This window comes from Mobula birostris, chromosome 5 (assembly GCF_030028105.1).
Source record: "Mobula birostris isolate sMobBir1 chromosome 5, sMobBir1.hap1, whole genome shotgun sequence".
NCBI lineage: Eukaryota > Metazoa > Chordata > Chondrichthyes > Myliobatiformes > Myliobatidae > Mobula > Mobula birostris.
This window is the reverse complement of record NC_092374.1, coordinates 168,392,407-168,410,776: the sequence shown is the minus strand read 5'-3', so window position 1 is coordinate 168,410,776 and position 18,370 is coordinate 168,392,407. Positions and strand designations below refer to the sequence as shown.

Below are 18,370 nucleotides of genomic sequence, written 5' to 3'. Positions count from 1 at the left end.
GTTTGCTCTCTTGACCTCAATGACTTAACTTCTGTTGGCAAATGCACCCTTGCATTTGAAGAGGGCAAAATCTAGATCTGACAACAGCAATCTCAATACACTGAAACTGCAGGATGTGGACGTGCTTCATTCAACCCACACGAGTGCTTGATCATTTCAATTTCTGACATTTTCTCCTTCGGTTCCCTAAGCAAGTTTCATAATAGTACTGAAACAATATCTTACTTATTCCTGGTCACTCGTTGGGTCTCTGATTCTAAATTAACTACTCCATGCCCAGTTGTTATGCTGTGGATATGAAACTACATCTAGTTCTCCTTCTACAAATGCTGCCCGACCTGCTGTTTCCAATATTTTCAGTTATTCTCCCAGTCTTTCTACTTCTGCTGCACTGCTCCAAATGACGAGATACTCTGCACACGTGCTTCTGAAATGCCTTCTTTTTTCCTGAATCGCGGCTTTCCCCTCAACAGTCATGGTTAGAGCCCTTAACTCTGTCTCATTCTTGAGCTGTCTGCTCCTCCTCCTGGATGTGGCAGGAACAGAGTTACGCTCCTCACCATCCACCCCAGTCACCTCCACAGTTGGTTCCTTGTAGCTTTTGTCAGCTCCAACATGACACATTCCCCTTCCCTCTCAGCATTTCCCTTTGTCACTCGTTGGTCTGCATCAACCATTCCCCGTCTGATGGCACTTCCTCATGCATCTACACAATCTGCAGCGTCTATCGTTTCATCTCTTCCCTTCCCACAATTCAGAGAGTTGGCCAGTCCTTCCCGGTGATTCCCTTGCACTTCTTCTCAGCCAGGACAGAACACTCAGTATTCACAGCGCGGTCTCTTCTACACCAAGAAAAACAAATACAGAATGGGTGATTGCTTTGTGGAGCACTATGTTTAGTTCTGCAAGACAGACCCCAACTCCTGGTTATCTGCCATTGGAACCTCCCCTTCTAACCCCACTCTCACCTATCTGTGTGTGACCTCTTGCACTGCTACAAGGGCCAACACCTGATCTTCCCAGGGGGAAATGATGCAAATAAAAAACAACCATCAATATCAAATTTTCCATCTTTAGATAATTCACTATTTCTTTCTGTCAGCAACAGAACTAGCCACTTCTACCTGTTACTTTGGGTTAGTTTTCAATTTTTTAATATAATCTAGCCTGCTGGGTAGATATAGTCTTCATACCAGTAACACATTACCACAGACAAAGAAGCTTAATCTGATTCTAACTGCTACATTAACTCTTCTGATCTCATCCTATCAGGGAAATTTCCTTCCCTTCACCATCTTCTCTGCTACTGAAAGCTACCATGTTTTCTCCCTTTGCCAGGTCTGCACACCCAAATTATTCACCGTTTCTCCTTCCACAGATGCTGCCTGACCTGCTGACTCTTTCCAGTACTTTCCTGTTTGCTGAACATCTTGCTGAATGCTCCACCATTTTGTTATTTCCACAACCACTGTGAAACATGTTTAATTCAGTTATTCACATTCTTACTTCTCTCATACTTGTCAGAAATAAGACCTATTTTGTATACACCTTTTAATTCCGGAGTGAAATGTCATTTTTATATTTTATCTATTAAATATGCTGTTTGTTCCTCTCTCAGACAGCTAGGATAAGACCATAAGTAGCTTTTGTGTTCCCATTTATCACTGCCTACAGCTGTTTCCACCTTCACTCTCCCTCCCCACTACCTGGCTGCCTTTTTCTTTCCTTGTTTGCTTCACCTTTTACCTACCAGCCTCTGCCTCCTGCCCCATCTCTCCCCCTCCTGGCTCCACTGGGTCTGTCATCCTTCAGCATTCCTTGGTCCACCAATCACCTTCTGGCCCGTCTCACCTCTCCAACTCTCCTTTTATTCTGGCTACCTTCCCTCTTCACTCTCAGACCCGATCCAATGCAGAGTGTTGACCCAAAACATCAGCTTTCCTCCCCCCCCCCCCCCCCCCGCAGGAGCTGCTCAGCCCGCTGAGCTTCCCCAGCTTTTTGCTCCAGATTCCAACTTCTGCAAGTCTCCTGTACTGCCTTAAGATATACTGTAGGTGCAAACCATGAAGTCACTCAAAATTCTTCTGTCACTCAGCATGGTTTTTAATCATTCCCTTGGCCACTGTCCCACACAGTCCCTAATATTCCCATATTCTATAAGCATCCAACATTCTCAGCCTTGCACGCACCCAGCAATTGGTATCCATAGCACTCAGGAGGTAAAGCAATTCAAAGATTACAATATAAAGAGGTTCTACTCAACACAGTTGGAAGTGGTTGAGCCTTAATACTGAGATTATGCCCTAATTCTAGACAACTCTAGTTAAAGGAGCCTCTTGAAAGCTATGCGGTCAATCCTTTCCAGAATCTTTCCAGTCATAATGAAGTTAATTTTTATTTCTTCAGTTTCCAGCGTACACTGGCCAATCCTAATCTTTCCTCAGCAAACAACCCATATTATGGCACTTTCCCATGCAGTTGAAAATGTAACACCAGTCCTTTCACCTCTTTCCTTCTCATTAAATAGATCTATGAAGAAACCAAATAGATCATCTACGTAGCAGCAGTACAGTATATATCTGAACTATTAAATTCTCCTATTACAATTGTATTAAGTTTTAAAGAGATTCTTTTCTCTGCCATTGCCTTCTGCATAAACAAAAGCAATTCTTCCAAGTGCAGGGATGAATGTCTACTTCTCTCTCTGGAATGAAATAAAGGGTAAAAGCAAGATCAACTCTGATTCTAGCGTTTCATTTATCCACAGTGGCCACTTCATTAGCTACACCCGTATATCTGCTCGTTAATGAAATTATCTAATAGCCAATCATGTGGCAGCAGCTCTGTGCATAAAAGAATGCAGACATGGTCAAGAGGTTTAGTTGTTGCTTAAACCAAACATCAGAATGGGGAAGGAACGTGATTTTAGTGACTTTGACAGTGTTGGTGCCAGATGGGGCAGTTCGAGTATCTCAGAAACTGCTGATCTCATGGGATTTTCATGCATAACAATCTTTAGAGTTTACAGAGAATGGTGTGAAAAACAAAAGAAAAAATAAACCCACTGAGTGGCAGTTCTGGGGGTGACAACATCTTGTTAATGAGAGAAGTCAGAGGAGAATGGCCAGACTGGTTTAAGCTGACAGGAAGGTGATAGTAACTCAAATAACCATGTATTACAACAGTGGTGTACAGAAGAGCACCTCTGATCACACAACATGTCAGACCTTGAAGATTGGCTACAGAAGCAGAAAACCACACCAGGTTCTACTCTTGTACCTAATGAAGTAGCCACTGAGTCTATAGTTTGCATGCTGAGTTTCATTTACTTTACCTCTAATCGGTCTGTTCTCATGTGCTTCTGCACATTTCCTGTTCCTGCAACTGAAATAGGTGGACTTCCAGGGACAAGGACTGGGGGGTTGGAGAGAATTTCTGTTGGAACTAAACCCACATTGGGAGGCATGGGTGCCAGGAAGGGGCTAAAACTAAAAGCATGATTATTTACTCCTGTGCCGGGGTTCATTGGAAACGTGGCCTGTGAAGAAAAAACAAACGTTTATCAAATCAGTATAAAAGAAATCAAGTTGCACAAAAAAAAACAACTTCTTTTTCTTACATAAACCAAAGAAGAACTTGAATTATTTCCAGGAAAACATATTATTAATACCGCCATCAAAAAAACCTCCCAAAGTTTACAAACGCTCATTAAAACATATGAACAATGGTGCTATTATTTATACAAAAAACTAATTGAACCCAAGAGCTAGTACAATTAAGCTCAATAATTAATATATCAGTCCAGGCCTGGGACTGGAGGTTGGAGGCCTGATATTTGTGAGTCTAAGAGTCTGGGGGAGATCTTGCGGGCTGCCAGCACATCCTTGGGCATGTTGGTTGTTAATGCAAATGACACATTTCACTGTATGCTTCTATGTACATGTGATGAATAAATTTGAATCTGAATCAGGACATCCCAGCCATCTGAGATTTCCAAGGCCCAATAATAGAACTGCAGATTGGTGCTTCTGGGAGAAGGAGAAATCTACAGGCCATGACACTCAGGGACTTGGGATATATTACTACTTTTTAACATTTCTTTTGTAACTGTATGTTTTACTGCTAACATAATTATAAATGCTATATGTGCCGTGTGCTGAATGTAACTGTTGGTTCCGAGTTTTGCACCTTGGCCCCAGAGGAACATAGTTTTCATTTGGCTGCATTCATGTGTATGGTCCACTGACAATTAAACCTGAACTTGTAAAATGTGAGGACATTTCAGCCATTTGAAACAAACAAGTGAACTTTCTTCTTTATCAAATAATGTAACTTCCCCAAACATAACAAACAAGGCTAAGTTAGAGAATAGCTTGCCAACTATTGCACTCGCTAAACTTGAAAAAGCATGAACGGAATAATACATTGCTCAGATTCTTATACTGTGCACATATAAAATATGATTAGATATTTGAAACCTTAACGATAAAAAGGAGATATTTTGAAACTATAATGGCGGAAAATTGCATGAAAATATTCATTCAAATTTTAATCCATTGGGTATTTATGTTTCTCGAAGAAAAGTTATTTAAAGAAGTCAATACTATTCAGAAAATGTCTTTCAAGTTAATGAAATGTAATAATGGCTGGCTGGTACAACATATAATAATGATGTCAAGAAACAGCCTCAGAATTTTTGATGAAAAATACTAGCGGGCATAGATTTAATGTGAGAGGGGCAAAGTTTAAAGGAGATGTTTTTATTCCACAGGGATAGTAGTAAAAACAGATACAATAGTAGAATTTAGAGTCTTTCAGGTAGGCATGTTAACATGCAGGGAATGGAAAGTTATGGATCAGGTGTGGGCAGAAGAGATGATGTTTGATATTGTGTTCGCCATAGACATCGTGGACTGAAGAGCCTATTCCTGTGCTGTACTATACTATGTTTTATGTAAGTCAACAATATTGTTGTCACAGGCATACACATAGAGTATAAATACCATAAAAATCAGCTTTTTGCAGAAACAAAAGATGTGGGATGGTGGAATTTTTTTGGGGTAAAGAATCCTCTATTTCTTCCAGGTGTTCTGACTGTGGGTTGAGTTACTGCTTCTGGACCTCCATTAATACAACACTGATCACAAGGTATGTGAAGTAATATACACAGATGCTGGAGGAGGATCTCAGCAGGTCAGGCTGCATCTATGGAAAAGAGTAAACAGTCGGCATTTTGGGCCTAGTCCTGCTGAAGGGTATCGGCGGTACAAAACGTTGATGGTTTACTCTTTTCCACAGATGCTGCCTGGCCTGCTGAGTTCCTCCAGCATTTTGTGTGTACTACTTTGATTTCCAGCATGTGAAGATTTTCTCTTGTTTGTGACGAGGTGTGTGAATATGGCTTAGGGTCAATTACAGATTTACCCACTACCTCTGGGATCCTATTTTCCCTTGGGTGACTTCTCCCAACAATGCATTCACAACAAGAAGGAAATTGGCTAACCAAATAATGCCAGCTGGATCAACACTGCACCACAATTAGGTTCTCCACCACAGGATCCTCTTAACTCTCAAAGTTTATGTTTTAGACAAGATACTCACGACTGGCTGAATCTGTGCACCTGGCATCATAAACTGCATCTGCTGTGCCAGCATTGCTGCAGTTGTTTTCTGCTGGATGAGATTGTTACGTCCATTAATTTCTAACTGCGTTTTTAAATGCATTGGTGGATGAAGGTACTTGCAGTTCTCTCTTGTGCACCTGCCCTGTGGGATGCAAAGAAGAACAGTTCAGACAAATATTTTTAAACAGACAAAATGCATATTTATAAATCCCATTACAGTTCCCCAAAAAGCAACTGAACTTTATATGAAGCCAGTGCAAGTGTTCATTTAGTAATAACATAACAAACAAAAAAAATCTGAACAGTTGGACAGACTAGATTTCATTCATTGTGCTTCCTTTTATTCTTTATATTTTTAGATGATATTTAAAAATGAAACAAACTAGACATTGTGGAAAATAAATGAATGCCCTAAAGCACAATAAAAATGTATCCCAAAATATTGCTTTCTCCATCTTGACACGGACTGGTTGGGCCAAAGGGCCAGTATCTGTGTTGTATTGCTCTATGATTCCACTTAGGTCATTGATCAAATCTATCAGTCATTTTCCATTGCAAAAAAAACCTGTAACTGTACAGCTTCACTGGTGAGGTTACTCTGCAAATATTTATCAAATGATTCCTGAGGACAGAAATTAGCCACTTGCCCTGCTGTAGTTCTGTCACACTGGTCCTTGATATGCACTCAGTGGCCACTTTATTTGGTACCTCTGCTACTCTCGCCCATATACTTTAAGGTTCGACGTGCGTGGTTATTTGATTCACTGTTGCCTTTCTGTCAGCTTGAACCAGTCCGGTTATTCTCCTCTGAACTCCCTCGTTATCAAGGTGTTTTTGCCCACAGAACTGTAGCTCAATGGATGTTTTTAGTTTTGCACACCATTCTCTGTAAGCTCCAGAGAACGTTGTGCGTGAAAATCCCAGGAGATAAGCAGTCACTCAAATGCCATTTCTTCCCCGTTCTAATGTTTGGTTTGACCAACAACTGAACCCCTTGACCATGTCTGTGTGCTTTTATGTATTGAGTTGCTGCCACATGATTGACTGATGGGATATTGGCATTAATGAGCAGGCATAGAGATGTACCTAAAAAGCGGCCATTGAGTTTATTTTTCCATAGGAAGTATCAGAAGCTTCTTAAAATTTGAAAAAGACATCTCTATTGAAAATGAACAATGCTTAAATACATTATAACTTTTAATTTCATGCATTCACTTCCCAAATTCACTGATACTGCTGAACAGTAAGAAGGTTACTGGTTTCAATTCCCACTGCAGAGTCTTAAAACCTCAGCTAAGACTCCACCGCAATATTGTGATAGCGCTTCCTAAATAGCAGCAGTACCTTTTGTTCTACTTGTACTTTCAACTGAATTAATAAGATCCCATGGCACTACTTTGAATTAGAACTAGAAAGATATCTCCAGTATTATGGACATTTATTTTTCGATGAATATTGCAAAATAATCAACTATCTGTCAAATTTTAGAGTTCCATTAATGGGAGCTGGTTTCATAGACTTTGGTCAGTGTCTCCCACATTATAATAGTGACACTTTTCAAGAAGTCTTCACTGGCTGCAAAGTATATGGGAACATTTCGAAAATTAAGAGAGGCACTGTGCCTTCTGATGTGTCTTTCCTTTGAAACCAGGACATGTTCAATTCAAATGAAGAGAAGGGGAATTAGGCAAGGTATAGAGGAAGAAGGGGTTTAAAATTTAATTGGAGTACCTACTGTTAAGTAACCAGCTAACCTGAAACATTGCATCCCAGCATGAGGAAAATAATAATAATTTCTTGTGTTTATAGAAACAGAGAAAACCTACAGCACAATACAGGCCCTTCGGCCCGCAATGCTGTGCTGAACATGTATTTACTATAGAAATTACCTAGGGTTACCCATAGCCCTCTATTCTTCTAAGCGCCATGCACCTATCCAGGAATCTCTTAAAAGACCCTATCGTATCCGCCTCCACCACCGTCGCTGGCAGCCTATTCCATGCACTCACCACGTTCTGCGTAAAATACTTACCCGTGACATCTCCTCTGTACCTACTTCCAAGCACCTTAAAACTGTGCCCTCTCCTGTTAGCCATTTCAGCCTTGGGAAAAAGCCTCTGATTATCCACATGATCAATGTCTCTCATCATCTCTATCAGGCCACCTCTCATCCTCCGCCGTTCCAAGGAGAAAAGGCTGAGTTCACTCAACCTATTCTCATAAGGCATGCTCCCTAATCCAGGCAACATCCTTGTAAATCTCCTCTGCACTCTTTCTATAGTTTCGATATCCTTCTTGTAGTGAGGTGACCTGAACTGAGCACAATACTCCAAGTGGGGTCTGACCAGGGTCCGATATAGCTGCAACACTACCTCTCGGCTCTTAAACTCAATCCCACAGTTGATGACGACCAATGCACCGTATGCCTTCTTAACCACAGAGTCAACCTGCGCAGCAGCTTTGAGTGTCCTATGGACTCAGACCCCAAGATCCCTCTGATCCTCTACACTGCCAAGAGTCTCACCATTAATACTATATTCTGCCATCATATTTGACCTACCAAAATGAACCACCTCACACTTATCTGGGTTGAACTCCATCTACCACTTCTCAGCCCAGTTTTTCATCTTATCGATGACCTGCTGTAACCTCTGACAGCCCTCCACACTATCCACAACACCCCCAACCTTTGTGTTATCAGCAACTTTACTAACCCATCCCTCCACTTCCTCATCCAGGTCATTTATAAAAATCATGAAGAGAAGGGGTCCCAGAACAGATCCCTGAAGGACATCACTGGTCACCGACCTCCATGCAGAATATGACCCGTCTACAACCACTCTTTGCCTTCTGTGGGCAAGTCAATTCTGGATCCACAAAGCAAGGTTCCCATGGATCCCATGACTCCTTACTTTCTCAATAAGCCTTGCATAGGGTACCTATCAAATGCCTTGCTGAAATCCATATACACTACATCTACCGCTCTACCTTCATCAACATGTTTAGTCATATCCTCAAAAAATTCAATCAGGCTCGTAAGGCACGACCTGCCTTTGACAAGGCCTTGCTGACTATTCCTAATCATATTATGCCTCTCTAAATGTTCATAAATCCTGCCTCTCAAGATCTTTTCCATCAATTTACTCACTGGTCTATAATTTCCTGGGCTATCTCTACTCACTTTTTTGAATAAGGGAACAACATCTGCAACCCTCCAACCCTCCGGAACCTCTCCCGTCCCCATTGATGATGCAAAGATCATCGCCAGAGGCTCAACAATCTCCTCCCTCGTCTCCCATAGTAGCCTGGATTACATCTTGTCCCGGAGATTTATCCAACTTGATGCTTTCCAAAAGCTCCAACACATCCTCTTTTTTAATGTCTGTATGCTCAAGCTTTTCAATATGCTGTAAGTCATCCCTACAATCGCCAAGGTCCTTTTCTGTAGTGAATACTGAAGCAAATTATTCATTAAGTACCTCTGCTATCTCTTCCGGTTCCATACACACTTTCCCATCGTCGCACTTCATTGGTCCTATTCTCTCATGTCTTATCCTCTTGCTCTTCACACACCTGTAGAATACCTTGGGGTTTTCTTTAATCCCGCTTGCCAAGGCCTTCTCATGGTTCTTTCTGGCTCTCTTAATTTCACCCTTAAGCTCCTTCTTGCTAGCCTTAAAACCTTCTAGATCTCCATCATTACGTAGTTTTTTGAACCTTTTGTAAGCTTTTCTTTTCTTCTTGACTAGATTTTCAACAGTCTTTGTACACCATGGTTCCTGTACCCTACCATCTTTTCCCTGTCTCATTGGAACATACCTATGCAGAGCGTCACTCAAATATCCCTTGAACATTTGCCACATTTCTGCTGTACATTTCCCTGAGAACATCTGTTCCCAATTTATGTTTCCAAGTTCCTGATTGTTAGCTTCGTATTTCCCCTTACTCCAATTAAATGCTTTTCTAACTTTTCCAATGCTATGGTAAAGGAGATAGAATTGTGATTACTATCTCCAAAATGCTCTTTCACTGAGAGACCAGACACCTGACCAGGTTCATTTCCCAATACCAGATCAAGTACAGCCTCTCCTCTTGTAGGCTTACCTACATATTGTGTCAAGAAGCCTTTCTGAACACACCTAACACACGCTGCCCCATCTAAACCCTCACTCTAGGGAGATGCCAATCAATATTTGGGAAATTAAAATCTCCCACGACAACCCTGTTATTATGACTCCTTCCCAGAATCTGTCTCCCTATCTGCTCCTCAATGCCCATTACTATAGGGTGGTCAATAAAAAAAAAAACCAGTAGAGTTACTGACCCCTTCCTGTTCCTAACTTCCACCCACAGAGACTCAGAAGACAATCCCTTCATGACTTCCTCCTTTTCTGCAGCCATGCCCCCACCTCTTCTGCCTCCCTCCCTGTCCTTTCTGAAACATCTAAAGCCTGGCACTCTAAGTAACTATTCCTGCCCCTGAGCCATCCAAGTCTTTGTAATGGCCACAACATTGTAGCTCCAAGTACTGATCCATGCTCCAAGCTCATCTACTTTGTTCTTGAAGCTTCTTGCATTAAAATGGCCAGGATATTGGTCCCCCTTGGATTCAAGTGCTACCCTTCCTTTTTGTACAGGTTGCCCCTGCCCCAAAAGAGGTCCCAATGATCCAGAAATCTGAATCCCTGCCCCCTGCTCCAATCCCTCAGCCATGCATTTATCCTCCACCTCATTCTATTCCTATACTCACTGTCGCATGGCACAGGCAGTAATCCCGAGATTACTACCTTTGAGGTCCTGCTTCTCAGCTTCCTTCTCAACCCCCTGTAGTCTGTTTTCAGGACCCCCTCCCTTTTCCTACCTATGTCGTTGGTACCAATATGTACCACGACCTCTGGCTGTTCATCTTCCCACTTCAGGATATCATGGACGCGATCAGAAGCATCCCAGACCCTGGCACCTGGGAGGCAAATTACCATCCGTGTTTCTTTCTTGCGTCCACAGAATCACCTGTCTGACCCGCTAACTATAGAGTCCCCTATTCCTGCTGCCTTCTTCCTTTCCCTGCCCTTCTGAGCCACAAGGCCAGACTCTGTGCCAGAGGCACAGCCACTGTTGCTTACCCCAGGTAGGCCATCTCCTCCAACAGTACTCAAACAGGAGTACAGTCGGCCCTCCGTATCCGTGGGTTCTGCATCCGCGGATTCAACCAACCACGGATCGGGATCGAAAAAAAAGTAAGTTCTCTCTCCAGCACTCGTTTGAGCATGTACAGACTTATTTTTCTAGTCATTATTCCCTAAACAATACAGTATAACAACTATTTTACATACCATTTACATTGTATTAGGTATTATAAGTAATCTAGAGATGATTTAAAGTATATGGGAGGATGTGCGTTGGTTATATGCAAATATTATGCCATTTTATATACGGGACTTGAGCATCCGCAGAATTTGGTATCCGCGGGGGGGGGGGGGGGGGGTCCCAGAACCAAACATGCTGCCTTCAATCTTATGAGAGATGGCGCACATGATCAAGTTTATCTGTGCCTGCTTATGCTGTTTCTATGCCTGATGCGAGAACCTACACACTGGATAGAAGCTTCCTTCACTGTGCTATCAGAATTTGGAACAGCCTTCCCGATGCTGTGGTTGGAAAGATCTGTGACAATGGGGTTCAGGCCTTCAAGAGTCGAGTGCACAAACACCTATCATCTCTGGGAGGGAAGTCACATGCTTCTTCATAAGCTATCATGAAGGGGACCAGGATGGCAACGCTTGGTTGTTGGTAGATAAGGTTAATACCTGACTTTCAAGAGCACTTGTGAGCTATGTTCCGGCTGGACTTAGTCCTTAAACTGCTGGAGAACAGTGCGGAAAGAACAGGTGCTGTTTTCTCCCGGTAGGGATTAGTTTTTAGTTCCAAGTGCTCCTGCCACGTTTTGTCACCCTGCAACCTTATCCTTCAATCTCTTTGAATTATGGAGGACAGCATGTGTATAAATGTCTCCAGCAGACTTCATCATGACTCCAGTATTTCTACTATTTTTTAATGTTTCTTAATTGTACATATGATTTTTTTTGTGTTCTATTGCTGAGCAGCAGTGAACCATCTGATTGGCCTATCAGAGTTCTCTTTGGGAACTAGCTGACTTAAGCAGCATTTCTGATCTGGCTTTTGTTCACGACTGCACTTAATATAAAAAAATACGAAGGGCCGACTGTACTTATTGTTAAGGGGGGCGGTAACAAGGGTACACTCTAGTATCTGACTCTTGCCCTTCCCCTTCCTGACTGTTACCCACTTATCTGTCTCCTGAGGCCCTGATGTGACTGTTTGCCTATAGCTCCTCTCTATCACCTCCTTACTTTCCCTAACCAGATGAAGGTCATGGAGCTGCACCTCCAGTTCCCTAACGTGGTCCCTAAGGAGCTGCAGCTCAATGCACCTGGCACAAATGTGGCTGTCCGGGAGGCTGGGAGTCTCCCGGACTTCCCACATCTGACAACTAGTACAGAACACCGGCCTCACAGACATACTTCCTGTTTCTATTCCTCACAGGCAACTTACCTCGCCTCAAACTGTTATCGCCAAAGCCCGAATGAGCCAAAGTCCTACCACTCTGTCGATGACCACACCGCTAGGCAGTGTCTCCTTTTTATGCCTGAACCTTCCCTGCTATCTAACTCACGATTGGTGCTTCGGTTGTAGCTACTGATAGGCCACGTACAATGGACAAACACTCTCGAAGCTCCCTTTTTAAATAACCACCACCAACCTGCGAGAAGTCCCATTTGGTAAAGTTCTGTTGACGCCGCTGATAGGCCACGTACAATGAGGAAACTAAGTAGTCTTATAACTATAAAGTACAGGACATGCCCTCTTCTCATTGTTACTGTCAGGCTGGAGGTACAGAAGCCTGAAGGCACATACTCAGCAATTTGGGAACAGTCTCTTCCCCTCTGCCATCCGTTTCCTAAATGGACATTGAACCCATGACACTACCTCTCCCTTTTTATACTATATCTCTTTCTCCACTATTTTTAATTTAACTATTTAATATACATATAGATATACTTACTAAAATTGATTTATTTATTTTTTCTATATTATCATGTACTGCATATAAGGACTCCCTGAAGAAATCCCTTGGTGCCTGTCACATTGACCATCGCCACTAGCCTCCGATCGCGAGGCCTGGTGACACACCATTCACCAGTCTGTCTCCTCCTTCGAGAACACACGCAGGGCTGGCATTGAGCACAAAAGGAGAAGGAGGACGAACCGTGACACAGCAGCACCAAACCCAGAAAAGAACTTCCTTGCAGCCGCTGTGGCCGGACCTGCCTGTCCTGTATTGGCCTCGTCAGCCACCAGCGAGCCTGCAGCAGACATGGGCAGCCTCCTTCCTAAATCTTCGTTCATGAAGCCAAGCCATGTGTGTATGTATCGTAATGCTGCCGTTAAGTTAATAAATTCCATGACATATGCCGGTAATACTAAACCTGATTCTGATATAATACCCAAATATGTTGATTAGGGATTATTGATCCTATGTTACTGATCATTTGATTTGGAAGATAAATGAACTCAGAATTAGGATTTGTACACTTACTGTCATCAAATTGTTCATGAACATGGGGTTGAGATGATATCTGTTCACTGTTACCGCAGAATGCAGAATGAAATGTGCTTCTTAAATCTCCTTACTAACAAAGAATTCTGCATTGCTGCAGATTTTAATTCTCTTAAAAAGTCCTCATTTAAGGACAAAGATAGGTGAAAAATTGAATAACGTTAACTGGGTATTTACATGTTCAGTCAATCAATCAAGTTAGAAATGTTTCAGGTTTTTCATTGGGGAGAGATGTCTGCAGTTCTGCTGCAGTTATCAATCATACCCCATTGCTTGTCGTTTAGTTACTGGTCATGGAGGAAACAATGGAGATCTGACCGAAATTGAAAGTTAAGACATCTCCAGAAATTCAATAAGGTTAACAATTTTAAATCTACTGTAGCAGAAGTTAGTGATTAACAATATTTAAAACTTGTTATACTAAATGAACTCAGATCTGCAGAACCTTGACCCTACATCAGCAAAGGAACACCACAGACCACCTCCTGCACTACTATGGACTTGTCTCGTGTTTTCTTTTGCACTGGTATCTTGTCTTGTAGACTTCTTTCACTATCATGTACAAATTACTGTAGTATAACTTAGATTCTGAATGTTGCTTGAACTGATGTGCCTGTGACACTGCTGAAAGCAAGCTTTCCACTGTAGCGGCACCTTGCCATTTTATGCATGTGGCAGTAAACTAGACTTGACTGCAGTTGATAGTTTCAGGTAATGAAACGGCCTCAAGTAAATGTAGACCCGGCTGTAACCCTGATCATTTACTCCTTCTTTCCATTGGCATCAGTATTGGCAATTTTGCTTGTCATTCCTCATCACTTTTTCCTTCTCCTTTCATTTGTTTCTTGTGGCTTGCACATGTCCTAGTGGGCTAGACCATACAACATTACCCAGACTCACTGCACAAAGGAGTTCATCTGACTACATTATTTCGCCCCATGCTCACCACTTTCTCTACTGTTTAGAATGGCGGGGGGGGGGGGGTGGTCCCAACCTTTTTATGCCATGGACCCTTACCATTAACTGAGGGGTCTGCGGACCACAGGTTGGGAACTCCTAGTTTAGACGAACTCTTTCTCAGTTCTGATGAAGGCTCGTTGATCTGATTGTTGACTGGCTTCTCTTTCCACAGATGCTGCTTGACTGGCTGAGTTCTCTCAGTGTTTCTGCTTTTGTTTCAGATTTGTTGGATTGGGGTGTAGAATTATTACTTTTCTTGCAGTTCAACTTTCCTATGCTTGCTTGTACGCATGTATAATTACCTATATGCATCTAATTGTTCAGTGAATTTTCCGGGAATTATGTCACAGGTGCTTTTGTATTTTACTAGAAACTTCTTAGCTTCTAATAGCAGGTGTCATGCTACTTGTGTCTGGCTAGTTTATAGGGTAATTGTAATCAGTGAAATTTTTATTATCTGTAGTCTATCAGGCAACCACAACTGCTTTTTCTTTGTCTGCTCAGCTCTCTCTTGTTCGTTTTTCGTTATTGTAACATTTAATAGAATGGCTGTAAGCAGCAAGTTTTACACCTCATTCTTGACTTCTGAAGAACCTTTGGATTGCAAAAGTATTGAGATCCAACAGATTCTTGCAACTGCAGTTCTATTTGCTTCCAAGGTACTAAGCTGCAGGATATAGACTCAACAGCGATGAGCGATGAGGGTTCCAGCTTAGGGTGGTGGAAATTTGCAGACTGTAGTACTCCCATTGGTGGAACTACAAACAAGATGCTGGAGGAACTCAGCGGGTCAGGCAGCATCTGTGGAGGGAAATGGACGGTGAACATTTTGATCAAGACCCTTCAACCTGGACTGTGCTCCCCCAGCATCTGGTGTGTTGCTCCTGATTGCAGCATCTGCCGTCTTTGCATCCTGTTAGTGGCAGAGCCAGAGAGCTTGGGACGGGCAGTTAGAATGGCTTCAGTGGGTATCTGAACTGTTTGGATATGGTGTCTGGTTAACACACAACTATCTTGTTTTGCTTGGGTGTAAAATTTAAATCAGCAATCCTAATGTAAGAGCATGAAATGACATGGATGAAGTTTCACTGGCGAACTGCATGCGACTATATTAGTGTTCTCATTATAGACGAGATAAATTTCTATGCAAATATTCCTGCAATTAACCTGAATAGCAAAACTCTCAATTGGTCCATCAAAATCCACTTCAACAGAGCTAATGATAAAATGATTACTTTAGGAATATTGTTACTGTTGATCTATTTATTAAAGCAGGCCTGAGTATACTTTAACTTTAAAACTACTCTCATTGCAACTTGGTGTTCAATTTCCTTGTATCTATTTATGAAGCAGCTTGGAAATTTCCCAATGTTCAACGGATGACTACCAATTTGATCAGGATATCTGGAATGGCAGAATTATATGAACCTGGATTCTGTAGTCTTGATTGAGGCATATAAAATAATGAAAAGAATCAGATTCAGATTGAGAATTAATGAGGTAATGATATTTTTTTAAGCCAATAAAGGAGTGTTTTAAAATTCAAGTGAAAATAATAAAATTCTATTAAATGTTATAATAACAAAAAGCAAACAAGAGACAGCTGAGTGAACAAAGAAAAGACAAAGGAAAAGCAGTTGTGGTTATCTCATACTCAGACTGGAGATAACTTGCATCCAAGCTGCAAAATTCAATTGTTGGGTTGAGAAGGATGATTAAAATGTACAATGACAAGTAATAGGAAAATGATTTCTTACTGTGAGTGTTCTGATGGCAGACAAATAACATTTTCTTGAGAAGAAAAATGCAGCAATAGAAAAGCTTAGCCTAAAAACTCCTGGTGAATGGGCAAGTGTCACTACCCGGATAACCTCTTATAGGCCATAAGACATAGGAACAGAATTAGGCCATTTGGCCCATCAACTCTGCTCCGCTATTCAATCGTGACTGATTTATTATCACTCACAACTGCATTCTTCTGCCTTCTCCATGTAAACTTTGACTCCCTTACTATTCAAGAACCTATCAGCCTCCAATTTAAATACACCCAATAACTTGCCGTCCGTGGCAATGAATTCCACAGATTCTAGCTAAGGAAATTTCTCCACATCTCTGTTCTAAAGCAACGTCCTTCTATTCTGACTCTGTGTGCTCTGTGGTCCTAGACTCTCACAATATTTGAAACATCCTCCCCAAGCCCACTCAACGCCTTTCAATAGCTGGTAGGTTTCAAAGTTATAGCAGCTTGTAAAGTGGTTGTTTTGTGGTAGGGCTGAGCAGAAGGGGCAAAGGGAGAGTCAGAAATTTCCCAAACAATGCCCTGAAGTGCCAATAATGAATCAAAAGGAATTTTTTTTCCCCACTTGCATTTTAAATAGGAAAAGATGATAGAGCTACCAAAACTTTCTCTTTATCTCACATTACTGCTGCTGAGCACACAGAGAGCATTGATAATATTGTGTAGTTTGTTATTGACAGTTATGAAAAGCAGCTGATGTATCTTGTACTGGAAGTGACTTTGTTTTGCAGCTGTTGTCAGCTCTTTGTTTGGGTCGAAGGCAGCTGTATATAAAATTAGTTATTTTTTCAGTAACATTTTATGATAATCAAATTAAATGAAGCAACCAATTATGTAAAGCAGATATTTAGTGTGTTGTGCCTCAAGTCAATAACCATATAACTATATAACAATTACAGCACGGAAACAGGCCATCTCGGCCTTTCTAGTCCGTGCCGAACTCTTACTCTCACCTAGTCCCACCGACCTGCACTCAGCCCATAACCCTCCATTCCATATATCTATCCAATTTAACTTTAAATGACAACATCGAACCTGCGTCAACCACTTCTGCTGGAAGTTCGTTCCACACAGCTACCACTCTCTGAGTAAAGAACTTCCCCCTCGTGCTACCCCTAAATTTTTGCCCTTTAACTCTCAACTCATGTCCTCTTGTTTGAATCTCCCCCATTCTCAATGGAAAAAAGCCTATCCATGTCAACTCTATTAATCCCCCTCATAATTTTAAACACCTCTATCAAGTCCCCCCTCAACCTTCTACACTCCAAAGAATAAAGACCTTCTCATTAATCTTCTCATTAAGCTTTCCCTACCATAGGTTTAGGGCACAGTATTCATTTGATGAAAGAAGACAGGAGTTCAAAAAACTATTTATTCCCCTCCATAGATGCTGCCTGATCTGCTGAGTTCCTACAGCATTTTGTGTGTTTTGCTTAAGATTTGCAGTATCTGCAGAATCTCTCATCTTTCATAAAGACGAGGACGGCACAGTAGCGTAGTGGTTAGCACAACTCTTAACAGAACCAGTGACCTGGGTTCAATTCCAGCCGCTGCCTGTAAGGAGTTTGTATGTTCCCTCTTTGACCGTGTGGGTTTGTTCTGGGTGCTCTGCTTTCCTCCCACAGCCCAAAGACGTACCAGTTGGTCACTGTAAAGTGTCCTGTGATTAGATTTTTTAGATTATGAAGACACATAGTCCTCTTTTATTGTCATTTAGTAATGCATGCATTAAGAAATGATACATTATTTCCTCCAGTGTGGTATCACAAAACACAGGACAGACCAAGACTGAAAAAACTGACAAAACCACATAATTATAACATATAGTTACAACAGTGCAACAACACCATAACTTGATGAAGAAGTCCATGAGCACAGTAAAGTTCAAAGTTTCTCAAATATCCCACATCTCACGCAGACGGGAGAAGGAAGAAAAACTCTCCCTGCCATGCCGACCACAATCCGACTCTGAGTCATCCGAAAACTTTGAACTCTGATCAGCTCTCTGACACCGAGTACTGAGCGCCATCTCTGTCTGAACAATTCGACCTCCTTCTCGGTCGCAAAAAGCGGTCAAGGCCGGGGATTTTGAGGCCTACCCTCCGAAAGATTCCCAAACACACAGTAACGACAGCAGATGAGGATTAAGTCGGGGGTTGCTGGGCAGCACGGCTGGGAGGGCCTATTCCACGCTATATCTCAATAAATAAAATGCAATGTTTTTTTCAAATAAAAACTTAAACCTTAACCAAAAAAGTGCTGTTAGCTTTCTCTTGCTACTTTGTTTCGAATTTGGTGGTTAAATTCGGAATATCCTGCAGCAGGGTGCATACATTCGAGTCCTTCCAT

General features: G+C 41.9%; 1 protein-coding gene across 9 annotated transcripts in view; it reads right to left on the bottom strand.

The window, feature by feature from the left end:
* Positions 1–18,370, bottom strand: part of mbnl2 (muscleblind-like splicing regulator 2) — a 195,176-nt gene that overhangs the window by 37,446 nt on the left and 139,360 nt on the right. For all 9 annotated transcript variants that reach the window (XM_072258813.1, XM_072258814.1, XM_072258810.1 and 6 more), the window contains 2 exons: positions 5,602–5,766; positions 3,335–3,538 (listed from right to left, as the gene is read on the bottom strand). In XM_072258813.1, coding sequence (XP_072114914.1) covers positions 3,335–3,538; positions 5,602–5,766 — 369 coding nt within the window. The remainder of the gene's footprint in view (positions 1–3,334; positions 3,539–5,601; positions 5,767–18,370) is intronic.